The sequence below is a fragment of the Myripristis murdjan genome, chromosome 7 (genome assembly GCF_902150065.1).
Source record: "Myripristis murdjan chromosome 7, fMyrMur1.1, whole genome shotgun sequence".
Lineage (NCBI taxonomy): Eukaryota > Metazoa > Chordata > Actinopteri > Holocentriformes > Holocentridae > Myripristis > Myripristis murdjan.
The window spans coordinates 1,918,701-1,937,424 of record NC_043986.1 but is presented as its reverse complement, the minus strand read 5'-3'; the positions used below and the strand labels follow the sequence as shown (position 1 = coordinate 1,937,424).

Genomic DNA, 18,724 nt, shown 5'->3' with positions numbered 1-18,724 from the left:
TGATCAAGTCCTCTTAACTGGAGAGGCACATGATGTTGTCCAGAAGTACCCAGAGCTCAATCCAGAATGCCCGAAGACACAACTGGCAATGTTCAGGAGCAAGTCTAAATTCCAGTCAAGCAGTGATGTGGTTGGTATTCTTCAGGGGACGTGTCCAGAGGTCCGTGGCCTCTTTGATCAAGTTGAAACACTTGTGTTGTCCCAGTGTCTTCAGCTGAAGCAGAGGGAGGGCTCAGTGGCTCCGGAGGCTGAAGACAGGGCTCCGAGGCACTACGACACAAACACGCCTCCACAGTGTAGCTGTGTGCCATATTCACAAGGAAAAACTTGACATGCTGGACAGGCAGGCAACTGCCAAAGGGTTTGTTTCTCACAAAGACAACAGAAGGAACACCTTTGGATGTTTTGAGTAGATACTCAATACACTTCTTTCTAAAAGAGACCTGTTCAGCTCCTCATTTGCAGAGACCATATTCATTTTATTATTGTTATTTATTATTTGTTATTATTATTGGAAATACTGTATTCATTTACTTCAGCATTTTTTCAACACGTTTCCAATATGTAGACACTTAAAATAAACTGTTACTTGTTATTTTCTTGCTCTACACTCTTTACTCTACAAGTCACTTGACTCTATTGTAATTGTGGTATTTTCTACAAGATACTACTGGTTTTGAGTATTGATTTTGTAATGTGGAAGCACTTGCCAATTTCAAAAACGTATTGTTTATATTTTTGTGAAAGTCACTGATTGATTGATTATAGTATGTGAATGCTGGTGAATATAGTATCTTATAAGATATGCCTATAATAATAATAACAATAACAACAATAATAAATTATTATTATTATTATTATTAGTAGTAGTAGTAGTAGTATTACTGCATGACATTCATTTTGATTCGGCATGTCGTGGAGACTGGAACGGATTTCAAAGGTAGGAGGTTACGGTGCTCATGTCCCAAACCTAGATCCCCCACACTTTCAAAATCTCTGCTCTGCCCCTGGTCACACAGACCTCCATGTCATAGCAAGCGGTACCCTGATTGCTGGAGGGTTAGCCGATGAAATCCTCAGAGTGATTTTTAGACCTTATGCTGGTGCCGTGGGCCCTGGGTTCCTCCTGGTGCAGGCCAACGCCCAACCTCATGTGGCCAGAGAGTGTACAAAAAAATATACACAGAAAGTGCAAATATTTAATTTTTTTTTTTCATTTTGGTAATTTCCAAGACTTTGTAAAGTTTCTGAAGAAACTATGAATGTGCTTGCCACCCATGCAACCGCCTGGACATGCGATAAACCGCCAGCCCTGTGCTGCAGTAGTGGTTTTAGGCATGGGCCTAGCAGGCAGCCGCCCGGAGTGGCATTTTTTCCATGTCACGTGGGGGGGTGGCACGAGTGCAAAAAAATAATAATCATCAGCGCTGCAAAGCAGTTTTCTATTACCGTATTCATCCGAATATAAGACGACATGTTTTCCATTGAAAATGCCCTGAAAAAACGCCCTTGTCTAATATTGGGGGTCTAAGCAAATACACATGTATTGTAGCCTACTTGCATATGTAAACCAGTAGGTAGGCTCGCCTGATGCCGCGATCACCGGCGAATGGCTGCATTGCGCAGTCAATAATAAACCATGTTGTCTGTCATTGTCCATTGTGCTGCTGCAGCCGCATATGAACAAAAGTTGACCGGTGCCGTGGCCGGCCCGCCTGATGCCAGCCGGCTCGCCTGATGGAGTAGTAACATGGAAGGGCACAAGGCAGTAATTTCGCCTAGGGTGGCAACATGGGCAGAACCGCCACTGCTATGCTATTTGTAGGTTGTGTAGTGTTACCGCTCTTGCCCAGGTAGTTGAACCCTTTTTCCATGGTTTCTCATGCCAGTTACACTGGAGACTTACTGTAGCGTGCCTGCGCGCAGCCAGTGGGCGTCTGATACGTCATCACGTAGCATTGCGGCAGTGTTCATGGGAAATTAAGGAAGTACTGCCAGCGGGGCAAATGACCGAGAACTGTAGAGCGGCTCTGACTGACATGATGCATCACCGGCCAAACTGGCTAGTAAGTTTTTATTAACACCCGCCAAAATGAATCTTAAAAGGAACCCCGACTATGATGACATGTAGGCTTTATAAGATTAATGTTGGTATCAGTCATATTAATGTGATACGGAAAACATTACAAATGTCTTCGTTTTTATAAAATTTGAAATTATAATTTCACTCGTAGGTCGCCATTGTTGTTGACGTCGCACTGCATTCTGGGTAGTGACGTCAAATGGTTGTCCGCTTATTCCACTGGGCCCGTTTTTGTGACTTTACAGCAACAAACATGTCATCTGTCCAGCCTTTTCAGTTTGAACCCAAACGAAATGTTTACTACTCCTACCCCCCCCCCGCTCCCGCGGCACCAGTCAGCTGCGGCACCGGGGCACCATCAGTTGGCATCAGGCGAGCCGACCGCGGCACTGACCGGCATCAGGCAGCTCACCTGTCAGATCCGGCAGACCTGACCGGGTGGGCGCGGTACCTGCCGGTGGTGATGGTGCCGCCTGATGCTGACTGACGGTGCCCCGGTGCCGCGGCATGTGCGGGTCAATACGGTAGTCTAGAAAACTGGCGATTTTTTTTATTTTCTCGTGCGCCCCCAAGTAGATTGCGCCCTGGTCGGTTGCCCACACTGCCCATAGCAGAAACCGTACCTGATGAGGCGAGAGTGGGGCAAAATCGATGGCGTCTGTACAACAACTGCATCTCCATGACAACCGAGAGAGAGAGTGTGTGTTGTCGAGAGCTCCGATTTTTGTCAGCAGCTGCTCAAAGTAAGCATATAGATCCATAAAAATGATTTCAGATTTAGCATCCACCGCGGTCATGCATTACAGCCAACATTATGGGGATATGACAGTGAAACGCACTGACAAGATGCTTACGGGTTTGATCATTGTTGTAGATATGCCGTGCATCACAGCACACGGGAACTTTGATGCAGTTTGCATCAACCGAGACGTCTTATGGGCTGCCCTCGTCAGCCTCCAGGACCGGGAGAGCGCTAGCCTACCAAATCGGAACCGGGTCACCAACAGGTAGCAGGGCTCTCAAGTTTTGAGCTGAGTTCAGAGTGAGATTTTGGCGGTGGCGGGTTGAGGAGGAGGCAGATAATTGCGGGGCGGAAAATGGATACGTGAAAAAGAAAAACCCCGACGAGCAGCCGATTCAACATGTGTAATAATAATAATAGTAATAATAGGCTAAATAATAGGCAAAAGCTACCGCCGACCACGTACGACGGCCGAGATCGCGTGTGTGTCAGGGTCATAATAGCCAAGCAGACCAAACATAGCCTGTACTTTTATATTTGACTGTATTTTCATTATTGAAAACACAGTCAAATATAAAAATGCAGAAAATACAGATTCCTCTACCTGTTCCACTGGTGCTCTTCTCCCTAGTGCAAACTTTTTACATCACTGCCCCCAGGGTGCATTGCACAGGTAAAATAATGGCTGCCTCCGTAAGTAAAAATATGTACTAAACAATGTGGATTTTTAAAGCAATGGCCATATTTTATCTGTTTCTAATAACATATTCAAGTATAAGAGAACAATCGTGGTTTATTAAGGCCTACAAGTCATCATAGCCGGGGTTCCTTTTAACCTGCATTTGGTGGGTTGGCGGGTGTTAATTTAGAACCCTGGATGTAAGTGTTCCCTTAATTTTTTGAGCAGTGTATAATATTCTAAAATCTCTATACCATCTATCATAAAATAACTAGTAGAAACTCACCATTTCCTTCAGGTACTTGCTCTTATAGACGTTCTTCAGATCCTTCTCGATCAGTGGGCAGGCTAAATCAATTCTGGTGAGGACAGCCAGCTGGGGAATTCCTGCAGATACACAACAGGAAACTGTTCAGTCCTTTAAGAATACAGTTTTCAAGGTAACACTGACTAATCTCAATGTGGCACCACAGCTTTACACACAAACTAATGAACATCCTGATGTTTGCTCTTACCCAGCTCACAGGCCATCCTTCTGATGTCCTTTATCTTCTTCATACAGCTCTCAGTCAGTAGAGCTGCTTTGTCAGCAGGTACAACATACACCAGAACATGAACTTTGTCATTTAGAGTTGGTTCTGTGTTGTAATACTTACTGTCATCTGACAGTTTAGATCCAGGATGGAACTAGAAATTAAGGCAAAATCCATTTAAGTGATGATGTAAACAGAATTTATATTAAATATTTCATCCAAAGCTGTAATGTGTTAATTTTACCGTGTAACCATCTTTCACATGTCCCTTCATGGCCAGTTTGATGTCTTTTGGATGGACTCCTCCGTGCTGCATCTCAAGACCCATAGTGTCATTGAAGACAAAAGGGTAAAAGTCTCCAGGCTGTCCTTTTTGGAATTTGTAGGTTTTATACTATAAAACACAGGGATGACAGTGCTGATGTTATGATAATGCTATTGTTTGGTGGGCTTAGACGTATTTTTAATTTTCAAAATGTCCCCTGCTGTAATAATGCAACTACAGTAGCTCCTTGATTATCTAACCCCCAGTGTTACAGAACAACTGGTCAACCGCAATGACCATTTTCATTTTTGTTTTTTTCTCCTTCCCACTCCAAGCTGTGTCCTACTCTGCTGTAGCCTTCAGCACAGCATCCTGCTGATCTGACTGTGTTGTTAAAGTTTTGTCTTCCAGCAAATCGTTCAGGTATTCATTGGTTATTTTGCTGTGTGTGTGTGTGTGTGTGTGTGTGTGTGTGTGTTCGTGCGTGCGTGCGTGTGTGTGTGCGTGTGTGTGTGTGTGTGTGTGTGTGTGTGTGTCTGTGCAGCACCACAGCTGCGTCTTATCGTCACAAAGAGCTCAAAAACAACTGTAATCTTACTATTAGACCTAAATGTTTGTTCTGTATTTTAAAGTTTATTTGTAGCACAAAAGTTTTGGCAGGGACGTTAATAATGTATTTCATTTTTGTGCATATTTCAATTATCTGAGGTTTCAGCTATTGAAAACACCTTACGTCCTGAGGGGTTTGGATAATTGAGGTTCTGCTGCAGTTGGGTGATGCACTGTAGCTATACTTGGTTTCCACTTTATCAAATCAAATCAAATTTATTTCTATAGCCCTTTATAATAACCAAAAAGTACCCAAAGTGTTTTACAACTAAGGCATAAAAACAGTTCATAAAAGTAATACATGAAAAACAATACAGAATACATAAAAAACAATACGTAGGAAAAACAGTGCATAAAAACAGTCAAAGGGAAAGTGCTATGGTGCTGCAGGGTAACTTAAGCCTACCAGAGGTGCATAAAACGGAGCAGAAAAAACAATAAGTGCATCTAAAACAAAGCTATGCTACTTGTAATTAAAATGCCAATCTAAGAAAGTGGGTCTTCAGCTTTGATTTAAAAAGGCTGGCTCGAAGAACGTAGCGCCCTGCCATGATTGCAGATGGTTAACATATCTGACAGGTACGAGGGAGCCAGGCCGTTAACGACATTAAAGACAAACACTAGAAGTTTAAAATCAATTCTAAAACAAACTGGAAGCCAGTGGAGTGACGACAGTACAGGGGTGACGTGTTCACGTCTGGACGTGCCTGTTAAAAATCGAGTGGCCGCGTTCTGTACAAGCTGCAGACGTGAGATTGAGGACTGGCTGAGGCCAATGTAAAGGGCATTACAGTGATCCAGTCGCGAACTGATAAAGGCATGGATTGCCTTCTCAAGCTCGTGGCAGCTGAGAAAAGGCTTCACTTTGGCCAAGAGACGCAGTTGAAAAAAGCTTGTTCTAACAACAGAACTTATCTGTTTATCAAATTTGAGCCTACTGTCAAATGTTACTCCGAGATTTTTTACATAAGGCAGAGGTCGTGCCAGACTTTTTTTTTGTCTGTCATTTTGACTGACAGGGTCATAAAAATCCTGTCATAATCTATTTTTACCAGTCACTTTAATCTTTTTAAATGATAAGAAGGACATATTCAATACCATTTCTTTTTCATTAATTTTTAATTAATATTCAGTCCAAAGTTAGCTGAACAGAAAATCCAAACCGTATCCATTTAAAGAAACTTCTGACACTCAACTGCCGTGACATTTTGTATGCGGCAAATTTCATCATATAAAATATATACATTATTTGAAATATTAACTATCTTGTAACTATCTATTGCCACATTGCCCATTCTGCTCTATCCAAGCTCATCGCCATTTATTCTTATTAAGCCTGCAATTAAACTAAAACCGCCTTGATTTATTTTGCTTTTTATGGTTGTAGAATTGTCAGAATTGTGCAATGACTGAGTGCTTTTGCACACCATCGGAAAGCTCCGGTTCTCTGCTCTCAGAAACTGTCGGATTTTTCTTTGATCGCACCATTGGTTCAGGAGTTAAGATATGAGAAGCTCTTATTACAAACAAGTGACACACCGGGGACTCTTCTGTGACTGGACGGTCAAAGTGTCAGTAGTCCTACAGAGTTACCGTAATGGCCTGTATATAGGCGCAAAGCTCCGTTTCTCCAGTTTAGTCCAGTAATTTTAGGCCAAAATTGGGGTCAACCTAGGACAAATTGCAAGAGAAGCAAACTCAACTGATTTTGTATCCTCAGTTTGTCCTGAGTGAGGGAAAAAAAGTCCCAAGAAATCTCATTGGTGGAAAGTTTTGAAAATCACCTATTTATGACCACATATTACCAAAAAACACTGTTTTTAACACACAACCTTGAATTAAAAGGTTACTATATAACAGTGAATTAAAAGGTTACTATATATATAGTAACCTTTTAATTCACTGTTTAAATATCTGTTCTGGCATTTATTCCTTATATTCCTTATTAGCGCATATCAAATCAGATAATGTGTGATATACATGTGTAAACAGAATAATTCCAAGAACTTGTAATTGACTTTTTTTTCTTGTCTTTGTGTGTGTAATCAAATTGTGAATTTTTATAGTGATATCTGAAAGTAAAATTTTGAACCCCTTTCCCCTGTGTGTTAAAAACAGTGTTTTTTGGTAATATGTGGTCATAAATAGGTGATTTTCAAAACTTTCCACCAGTGGGATTTCTTGGGACTTTTTTTTCCCTCACTCAGGACAAACTGAGGATACAAAATCAGTTGAGTTTGCTTCTCTTGCAATTTGTCCTAGGTTTTTTCATAAAATGACTGGACTAGTTCACGACAATTTTTTAAAAGTTTCTGTATGTCATAAACGGTCTAGGAGATATCGATATGTAAAGTACGCATGCTGAATCCTGTCGGCGCCGACATAATTGGTGTAAGAGACGTCTTTGCTGTCTTCCCCGGGCTTCATGAACCTGCAGTCCATCCTGTGGGTTGCAGTGCGTCACATAGACATACCGGTATATGCATAGGGGTATATGTCTATGTGCGTCACTGAAGGCTAACGAGGCTCACTTTCGACGCCACATGGAGCGCCTGATTGTCAACACCCAAGTCCCGCCCCAGCCCTACTTCTGATTGGCTAGTAGGCCTATTGTTAGTGTGGCTGAGAACGAAAGCTGTGCTTCTATTGGATCCAGAGAAATGTCTGTTAGATAAAGCTGGCCGAACCCTCATTTTTTTTTTTTTTCGCACTCACACCGGTACGCCGGAGATCTGGCACGGCGCCGGACTGCTATCAGCCCTGTCATTGCCACCAAGTGGTCAGGGGTGTGAATTTCAATCTGTCAAAATGACAGATGGCCTTCAGATTTTTCCGTCACCGTTTAAAAAAAAACCGTCAATGACGGAAAATATCCGGTTAACGCGACCTCTGACATAAGGTTTAAAAAAGGGGGACAAAGTACCAGAATTTGTGCTGAGTACACTCGATAAAGGTGACATGCCAAAAAGAATGCATTCAGTTTTGCTGTCATTCAGGTGCAAAAAGTTCAGTGCCAGCCACTGCTTTGCATCAGCAATACAGTTCTGTAGCTTAGCAAGTGCATTGTTTTCATTGGGTCTTATAGGCAAATATATCTGCAAGTCGTCAGCATAGAAATGAAAAGACAGGTTGTATCTTTTTATAACTGAACCCAGAGGTAGCATATACAAAGAAAACAGAATAGGGCCGAGAATAGATCCCTGTGGTATCCAGTGATGGGAGTAATGGCGTTACTAACGGCGTTACTGTTATCAGTAACGAGTAATCAAAGAAATTACTGTTTCCCCCGTTACAACGCCGTTACCGTTACTGACAATAAAATGTGCCGTTACTAGCCGTTACTTACCACTAATAATTATGATTATTTTATTATCCTATTCAAAAAATGTTCGTTTTGTGGAGAAAAAACGGTGTGTCAATTTTCAAAACGGTTGGACTTTGCAGTTTTTCGTAACTTATCAACATGCATGGAGGATGACTGAGCACAAATTAAAAGAAGCTCCCTGACAGTTCCCTGACAGCAGAGCGGGTAGTATCTCCACCTGCCATACAGAAGACCGGGGGTTCAATTCCCCACCTGAACAAGCTGGCATCACGACTTTAAACTGTAATGAATTACTTTTTCAAAGTAACGTGCCCAACACTGACATTAGCTGGGTTTCCATCCAAATATATCGAAATTTTTTAGCGAATTTTGTCAAAATGCGCAAAAGAAAATGCGAATTTATGCCTGTTTCCATTAGTTTTGTTTTGCGATTATTGAGGAGAGTGCGCCGTGAGATGACGCTATAAGATAGCGTCTGTGTATCGACTGAACAACAACAAACACAGCTGACACTCAACAGCTGATCAGGGACAGATTCCTGCTGAACTTGTCGGCTCTTGGGAGAAGTCTGCTTACTATTTTGGCAGCGCTAACTTCGTACCGAACCATCCTAAATAAGGAATAAGAGACTAATAATAATATTAACAATAACTAATAATAAGACTGTAGCGTAGAAGTGTGACGTGGTATCCGGTCCAGTCATCGTTTATTCGCAAAACCTGTTTCCACAGCAAAAAGTCGCATTTTCTTTTATCGATACGCTGAGAAATCCACCCCCTCCAAGCGTAAAAACTTATTTGCGAATTTTCGGCCGTTTTTCGAATTTCTGGCGTTTCCATCCAAGTTTTTTTTTCGCAATTTCTGAAAATGCGAATAAATATAGGTGGATGGAAACCCAGCTAGTGATAGATGAAATTTAACAGCAATGTCCACACTGCAACAGCAATGCAAAAATATGTGCATTAATAAGAGGATTTAAGAAAAGAAAAAAAGTAATCCTAAAAATTACTTTCCCCAGTAATTGAATTACTCTTCTGCAGCAGTAATTGAGTAGTAATCAAAATTACTTTTTTACAGAAGTAATTAGTAATTGTAACTTATTAGTTTTGTGAGTAATTGGTCCCAACACTGGTGGTATTCCACAAGGGAGGGATGCATGTGAAGAGCAGAGGTCACCAATCATAACAGAGAAGCTCCTATTTTTCAGGTATGACCTAAACCACTGAAGAGCGGTGCCTCGGATGCCAACATATTGCTCCAGGGGAGATACAAGGACTGCATGGTCAGCAGTATCAAAGGCCGCTGTGAGGTCCAGCAGCACCAGCACAGCGGGATTTCCAGCATCCACAGATTGGGCAATAACTTTAGAGATGTGGCTGTTGCTTAGGTTATCTGTACAATAAAAGGCATTCATACCCTCTTGGTGAAACTTTCACTGGCATTTGCCTCGACCAAAGATCTGCCTGTGATTCTGCTTCGTAGGGCACTTTCGACAGAGTTGATGAAACTGGATTTTCCAGCTCCAACTGGACCATGAAGCAGGAATCTCAGATGCTTGACGTCGTCTCTGTGGGGTTTGTAATTCTTCACGTACTGCAGCTCTCTGTCTTTGTCTCTGTTCAACAAAGAAAAGACTTCAGATCATATCAGCTTAGATTAGATTAGACTTTGAAGGAATTAGACTTTGAAGAATATTTTTTTGGCAAAATGGAAGTTATCATTATATTGACATGTATGATTCCAGTGAATGATTTCCAGTGTTAAACATGCTGTCCTCACTTAGAGGCTATTTTTACAGAGGAGGACAGAGGACTGCAGTCTTCTGCTCGCTTGGTTGATATAAGGGATGAGCAAGTACACCACTATCTGAATCTGCATCTGTATCTGTTCAACCATCTACATTATCCATGTCCGTATCTGTACTCAGAGTGTCCGGGGCCTAAACCAGGGGTGGGTGGGGCTTAAACCGGAAGTGGGTGGGGTTTGACTGGAAATGGTTGGGGCTTAACCGGCAGGTTATTTTAAGCCTGAAATTGATACGGGTTGATCAGAAGTTGCTATATTTCGCGCGATACACGCGTCGTGTTGACGCTTCATCGCGTCGCGTTGGACGCTTCATCGCGTCGCGTTGGACGCTTTATCGCGTCAAACGCCTCATCGCGCAAGTTGAAAAATTTCAACTTTTGACGCGACATCGCATGATGCTTTGACGCGATAGCCAATCAGTGTTGATATTCTTCCTACGTCACCTGTGTCAAGAACTGCCAAAGGAAATCGAAAAATGGAGGACAATATTATTGTTGCCGTGTGCGGGCTACCGGGCTGCCAGGCTGCCGTGTGCCGGCTGCCAGGCTGCCGTGTGCGGGCTACCGGGCTGCCGGGCTGCCGGGCTGCCCTGTGCCGGCTGCCGGGCTGCCCTGTGCCGGCTGCCGTGTGCGGGCTGCCGGGCTGCCGTGTGCGGGCTGCCGGGCTGCCCTGTGCCGGCTGCCGGGCTGCCCTGTGCCGGCTGCCGGGCTGCCCTGTGCCGGCTGCCGGGCTGCCCTGTGCCGGCTGCCGGGCTGCCCTGTGCCGGCTGCCGGGCTGCCGTGTGCGGGCTGCCGGGCTGCCCTGTGCCGGCTGCCGGGCTGCCCTGTGCCGGCTGCCGGGCTGCCGTGTGCGGGCTGCCGGGCTGCCCTGTGCCGGCTGCCGGCTGCCGGGCTGCCGTGTGCGGGCTGCCGGGCTGCCCTGTGCCGGCTGCCGGGCTGCCCTGTGCGGGCTGCCCTGTGCGGGCTGCCGGGCTGCCGGGCCGCCCTGTGCCGGTAAATTTTGCAATATGTGTCCGTTGCTAATGCAGCTATTGGATGTAATTTACTATTAACCATGCTAGTGGTAACGTTAATCCGGCATATCTGTCTCGCTACGTGTGTGCGTCTTGTCAGTGGATGTGTGTCGCCACAGATGGAAAAGTCTGCGGGACACCTACATCAGGGAGAGGAAGGAGGGAGAGAGGAGGGCGGGTTCGCATCAACGCGTCCATCGCGCGATAGACGCGATTGAGGAAATAAATGATTCAATGGTCACGCGGCGCGTTTCGGGCGTTGCGCGCGATTTCATCGCGTTCATCGCGTCCGGTGTGAACACGGCTTTATTTTTATTCAACTTTTTAAATTGCGTAATCTATTTCTTAATAAATTATTGTAAACCATGTTCATCTCTGCCTTTTGTGTCTGTGTGGTGTGGCCCGGGGATTTTTACCAAAACTAGTACAACCTTGTGACACATGCAGCCAAAATAAAATAAAAATAATAAAGTTCTTTGTGTGTTAAGACTGTATGTGGTGTGTGTGTTAAGACTGTGACTCTCTGTGACTGTGAAAATAACCTGACCGCTACTGAAGAGAGACGCCACGTCAGCTGTCACACCTGAGTGAGAGACAGAGAGGTTGTCTCTCTTTGTGTGTGTGTGTGTGTGTGTAGGGGAGGGGCCCTGTGTATGACTGGCCTATCACACGACATGGACACAGTCAGCTACACAATGAGGAGTTTCATTCATCACAAGCACAGATATTGACTCATATTACTCAGATAATACTCGTACTCGGCCAAGCGTGTAATTCACACGCTGTGCCACTTTTTGTAGCGTATCAATGTCACGGTTTTCCTTTCTAAATCGTGTAACCGACACGCCTCTATGAGAGTGTACTACCAGCAGGGGGCGACAAATTTCTCTGTACCGCGGACAGCTGCTGGAAGCATTTAGTTGACTCCATCCCGCTTCAGCGCAAGGTAAGATAAAGATGCATGACCTATGAAATGTATTTTTTAAACTAGTAATGTTTTTTGTTAAACAACTTTTAGGTCCCCTTGGGGTGTAATCATGTTAATTACATTTTATTTGTCAGTGCAGAACCGCAGGCGATCGACGTTTGATGAAATCAAAGGAGAAATTTAACTTTGCTCCGTTAGCATTTAGCTTTACAGCTAACGTGAGCTGAGAGCTAGCTTAAATTTAATGTTGCTGAGTTGGTCATATTGCAGTCAGATCAGTCTTTTGAGCCGACGGGATACTCCAAAACCTGCCGGAGTCAGGCCATTGATATAAGAAGCATTTTTTTTTCCAAATGTCGGGTTGTGTTTTTATCATTCTAGCGCAGCTCAGGTAGGGCACGGGGCATTTAGAAAACCTTAATGTGGCTTGGTGGACTGTGGAGCTTTGTTACTGAGGCCAGTATTTGAAGAATTGTCATTACTGGCAAAGTAGGGCCAAATAATTCTCCAAATGGCACAATGACGGTATATAAATGCTATGAAGCTTAACTGAAGCCTAGCTTCTGGTCGCCAGGTTTAAATATTAAACTTTAGGTAGCGCTCGTCAATGTCACCTTTACTCAGGCGTCCAATCGCAGTGGAGGAAGGGCGGGACGGGCGGGACGGGCGGGACAAACACCGCAAAGACCAAACGTCACATCCTGCCTGTACCGGGATGCAACAGCATCAGCATCCGCGATGGAGAAATGAATGTTTGTCTTTGTCTTTATCTCTGAATATCCAGAGATAAACAGTGCATGTTCGGGGGCGGTGTCCACCAAAGCCTCTTGTCCCAGCTCCAAAAGCTAGGCGCTTCTCCGAAAGCCCATCTGGGAGCGCGTGAGAGCGCTTTGAAGGCGCAGCGCCTTTCAGCTGAGACGCTTTGGTTGCTAGGATACGGACAATCCGCAAAAACAACGTTCACTGCGTTTGTCGCAAGCTCGTAATTTTCCACTTGTTTTAATGGTCTTCAGAATATTAGTTGCCAGCCCTTGTTGTAATGAACTGAAGGCTTATCACTAAGACATAAGACACCAAAAACAAAGCACAAGAGTAGGAGCAGGGGTGTAGCAACCAGGGGGCAGACCTCAACAGTAAAGTGAAGTGCAGTTGTGAATAGTGAATAGTGTAGTGAATTTATAAGTTATTACATGATTCCTCGGGTATATTGCACAGAATCAGAAACATGTATATTGCACAGACACCCAGCATGTAAATGTAAAGTACATAGTGAAATTGCACATTGCTTGATTGCATAGGTCCCTTAGGTAATTTGCACAGAATTCTGGATCATAAACATGCATATTGCACCAGAACCCATCATATCAAATTAAAGTGCACCCTGAAATTGCACATTGCTCAATTGCACAAGTCCCTAGGAAAAATTGCATCACTGTAGCCTATATGTCACCCTATTGAACCTAACCCCCTAGTGTTTTTACGCTCCAGCAAAAACACAAGTTAACGTTTTACACATACCCTTAGCATGCCCTTTCAGATTTTATACTATTATTCTGTTATACTATACTACTACTATACTATTTTATTCTATACCACTATTATATTTCATATCTTTCTCAGTCATTGCGTGATTATCTTTTCAGAGTGAGCGGATCACAGCGTCAGGTGGGGCTGATAAAAGATGACTTATGCCTTGGGCTCTTTGCATGCAGCAAAGAGCCCAAGTTCGGCCCCAAACCAGGGTGGCCGCAGCCCAGGCCCAAGCCATGCCGCAAGCGCTCCACCAAGTGAGCCACCAGGGCGACGCTAAACAGATGCATTTAAATGTACAGCACAATACTGTTAGAGTCGTTTCGCATTGTCACCTGTCTATTTTCCATTGTGATCACCGGTACTTCATTGTGACTGTACAAGTCATTCAGCAGATTGAAATTTATTCATTAGCCTGCTTACATCAGAGCCTGTCATACTTTAAAGAGTACTTACCATGTGTTTTTGTGAATTCTTGATGAAGACAGTTTTATTCCCATGCCTTCATGGTGAAATCATATTTCAAATTTCCCAAACATCTATTATCCAACTGGAAAAATTTGGTCCATAATTAAAAGCAAAATCTCAGGTGCGTTCCGGTAGTTCAACTGGTAGAGCACATACCACATGGCTTAGGCCTAAACCACAGTGATCAGGGCTTGAATCCAGCCTCAGGTGATTTGCTGCATGTCATCCCCTCTCTCCCCCCTTTACTGTGAAACTCCACTGTCCCTAGAGCTGACCCCCCACCCTCCCTCCTCCCATACTAGAAAAGTGCAATGCCAAATGAGAAATTAATTTTATCGGCAAATAATATCGTTAATGTGATTTTCTAGATACATGTTTACACTTTTTGGATATCTTCAAAATAGAAATAGAAAAATAGAAAATAGAGCAGAGTGGCACCTCTTTGCTTTGTTACACAATCTATGTCAGTGCGCTGTTGTAGTCTGGAACTCTTCTGTGCCTTTGGCAGACATACGTTCATATTGCACTCAAAAACAGCATTTCATTCAAATTATGTCAAATTCCGCCATATTCCGTGTAGCGGTGCAGCTTGGTGGCGTTATCCTGGTAATTTCTGCTCTGACGACGTGCTAACATCCGTGCTAACTGGCACTGGCTCTGCCTCGTCATCGAGCCGCGGCTCGGTCGGCTCCGGGGATGCACTCCCCTCGGCCTGGGGGTGAACGAGCGGGCTCATCGTCTCCTCCAGTGCTCCTCCGACTTCGGAAAAACAAAGTGTTCAACGTTTTTTGACCTTTTCTCCGTGACATGTCACGTAAAAGTTGTTAGCATGTAGACAGGTAGAGACTGGCAGTGGTTTTGGGGGTTCAGGTGATGGAAAATACACCTGACCTCTCACCCCCTATGTGTTCACGTATCGACCATAAGATGTTGCCATTGCGCTTTCAACCGTATCACCAGATGCGGTTAAAAGCTCTATATACAGACTGTAGGATTTTGACACAAGAAGTACATAAGACGAGGTGTCAGTCTGCTTCCTCCCGGTTAGCGTGTTTACGTTGGGGTCCTACTAGCGCCGCGCACCATTGGTTCATAATCTCACAGCTACAAACAGCTTGTTTTGTCAGCTTCAGTTGTCCCGCAACCTACCTGAGCAGAGCAACAAATAAAAATCAAATTTGTCAAATTATATGATCAAACCAGAGCTGCCAACAAATCCCAGGCGGAATCTCTGACTAGAACACCCTCCTGAGTCGGATTTCCCATTCGGAAAGTCAGTAGAACCGGACCAACTCCAACTTCTGATGTTGCGTTCCAAGATGGCAGCTCCGCGCATCAGTGAAAGCACTAATAATATAGTATTTATTTTTACTTTTGCCTTATTTATGTCATTAAACCAGTCGTATACACAACACTGGCGGGCCTCTATCTCCGACCTATGAGGTTAATGGAACGCACCATTAATCGATGTTATCTTCCACTCGATACATAATGCCTGTGACCCCATGACGTAGTTTTGACCTTTATGTCACGGCTGTCAGATTCGTATCCACAATGAGGAAAACACAAATACAAAATTGCAATCCGTATTTGTAATTTTGTAAAGTTGTAATTTTATGAGTTGTATTCTCACAAAGAAAACACACATTTTATTGATTTGGCTGAAACAAGAGTTTACAATTTTTTAAAATGTATTTACAAAATTTTTATTTATGCACAACTATTGACTAATATGCACACATTTTAAATATGTGCACGAATTTTATGTGCACAATCTTTTGACAGCAACCTTATCCCATAAGGGACACATTCCTTATCAGTGTTCGGTAGGAGTGACACTGTCGTTCTTGCAGGACCAGATCGACAGTTGGAAAGCCTTTTCCACAGTCAAGGTGGATTTGGCAGCTATCGCTGCCTGCCATGTGGCATTCGGTAAGAAAACGGCGAGCCAGCACCTGATGGTGTGCCGTTTCATGAAAGGAGCCCGCAGGCTTCTGTCGGTATCTAGACCACTGGTGCCTCCGTGGAATTTGGCCGTCGTTCTGGAGGGGCTGGAGGGCCCTCCTTTTGAACCACTGGAGGAGGCAGGCTTGAAACATCTGTCTTTGAAGACAGTGTTGTTACTGGCTCTGGTCTCGGCAAAACAAGATAGTGATATCCATGCACTCTCGACGCACCCTTCGTGCGCTCAGTTTGCCCCGGGTGATGTACGGATGTCACTGAAGCCTAACCCAGCCTTTGTGCCTAAAGTGGTTGGTTCGTGTTCTCCTATTGATCTTGTGGCGTTCGCAGCCTTCCCTGAAGAGCAGCGGTCGCGCACACTTGTCCAGTTTGTGCTGTGCGAATGTACATAGATAGATAGATAGATATACTTTATTGATCCCAACCAGGGAAATTCTGGATGGATAAGACATGGATAAGACTGGGAGCTTCAGGCTGAGTGACCAGTTGTTTGTTCCCTGGGCTAATCCGCATAAAGTGAAACCTATCACAAAGCAACGCCTCTCCCACTGGGTAGTGGAGGCTATTACTTTGGCTTATACAGGCCACAGTCTACAGCCCCCCACAGGTCTGTGGGCGCACTCGACTCGTGGCTTGGCCTCATCCTGGGCCTTATTCAGGGGAGTGTCTGTTCAGGCCATTTGTGCTGCAGCGAGCTGGTCCTCGCCTCTCACTTTTGTCCGCTTTTACATGTTGGTTGTCTCAGCCCCGTGCATGGCACGCGCGGTCGTGGAGTCCTAACTGGAACAGGAAGTCTCTCCCCTGTAGGTTGGTGGACGCTAGATAAGCTTGTCTGGCAATATGGGGACTGCCACATCCCATAGTGAGACATCGAAACGAATATTATGAAAAAGAACTTAAGGTTATGATCCATAACCTGGTTCTTTGAATAATATGAGTGAGATGTCTCACCAGACAACCCTTCTTGCTTGGGCAGGTGAGAAGAGGTTGCTTATCTTGAATGGCGTAATGCTGTCCGTACGCATCATGTATAGTAGGTGGCACAAGTCCACCTGATGCGGACAGACACCTATCACCAGCCAATCAGGATTGGCAGAATGAAATAAGTGCTTCTGAGGGTCGCAGCGAGGCTTGCTTCTCATAGTGAGACATAAAAACGAATATTATTCAATTTCATTCTATTTGACATCAGTTCATCTCTCAGTCCAAATGGACATTTGTGCCAAATTTGAAGATATTCCCACAAGACATTCCTGAGATATCGTGTTCATGAACCTGAAACCTGAAAACATAACATTTTAGACCATGATCACTGATGCAGAGACATATAAATCATGTTGCAAAATGTCTGTGTTTTTGAAGAGAAAACAACATTAAGAGCACCCATGGCACCACACAGACATTACTTGGGTACTTACTTCCATGGTATTTCCCTCCATGGCTCCCTAAAAGCTGAGAAACAAATTCCACATGTTGGTTAAGACGTCAGCAGTGTTTCACAGAGACACCATGCAGGCGCTTGTCATTCTCTGAGTGATCAGTTCATCAACACTGAGTTTTAAAATGTTGTGTCTTACTAGGAGATGGTGGTGGTGGTGGTGGGGTTGAATGTGTGGAAAATAAACCTCGCACTGCTAGAAAATAACACATGTAAAAGTTAGATATTACAACTTATGGAACAATTTATTCATTGCCTAAAATCAAACTGTAATCATAACTCTGAGACTTAATAACTTGATTGAAAAAGTTGAATATTTCAAGTTGTTACACTTTAAGCTCAAAATGAGTTGAGAGGATCATGGCTTTGTGCATTATCACTGGAGAAAGTGAATATATATGATACAACATGACAATTTCTGAAAGTTTCTTTAATTAAAGCCAACAATATAATGACAATTTATGAATAAAATAAAAGCATCTGCAGTTTTGGTTTCATTCTGTGAGAAATAGGTGTAAAAATATTAAGAAATTCAAATAAACTCTTAAAGCTAAGTTAATAAAAGTCACTGATTCAAATGAATTAAAAAGAGTTTGTCTTACCTCTAGATATGAAAGCCATACCAGTTTTTAAATCAGCACCGACACTGAAAATGAAAATCAAAGAAGCAGCTTAAAGAAATGATCTGCTGTGTCCAGGTGTCTCTTCATGTTTGAAATGATCCCATTTCCTCAGTGACTGAAGGTATTAATCACTGCATTAATATGAAGACAAAACACTGAATTCTAACAATAGAAACAACAGTACGTCTGTCTGTGTTTTACTACAAAACCTGAGGAGAACAAACTGAGAAAAAACCAACCTGTGCTGCTGTCGAGCCGGGAGAGAGTGCAGGGTGTGGATCATGTAGCTCTGCCTTCTCACACTGCAGTGAAAAGTCTTATGACTTACAAGAAATCCTCCAGTTTCCTGTCGAGTCACAGCCAGACTCACTTTCAGTTTCACTGCAGAATGAAATGACTGAGACACTGAGAGTGAAACTAAAGGAGAGTGTAAACAAAAGAGGGGAAAGGGACGTCTGGTCAAATAAACACAACATATAACAATAATAATTATAATCGTTATGCGTATGGCACCTTTAAAAACAGAGCTCACAGACTGCTCTGAAAGACAACAAGAGCAGAATTATCAGAAAGGAAAATGGCACCAGGAAACAAACGAGCAACACAACATGAAGGTAAAACCAAGAGAAAGTGAAAACAGGAAAACATGCAATGTTCTGCAAAACAGAAGGACGCTGAAGGAGAAAGACACTGAAAGAGAGAAAAAAGCGGGAGAAACAAA

General features: G+C 43.6%; 1 protein-coding gene across 1 annotated transcript in view; it reads right to left on the bottom strand.

The window, feature by feature from the left end:
- Window positions 1–18,724, bottom strand: part of LOC115362143 (interferon-induced protein 44-like) — a 69,010-nt gene that overhangs the window by 24,730 nt on the left and 25,556 nt on the right. Inside the window, exons 5-8 of the mRNA XM_030055965.1 lie at window positions 9,653–9,851; window positions 4,282–4,431; window positions 4,020–4,191; window positions 3,791–3,891 (exon numbers count right to left, since the gene is read on the bottom strand). Of these exons, the coding sequence (XP_029911825.1) occupies window positions 3,791–3,891; window positions 4,020–4,191; window positions 4,282–4,431; window positions 9,653–9,851 (622 nt within the window). The remainder of the gene's footprint in view (window positions 1–3,790; window positions 3,892–4,019; window positions 4,192–4,281; window positions 4,432–9,652; window positions 9,852–18,724) is intronic.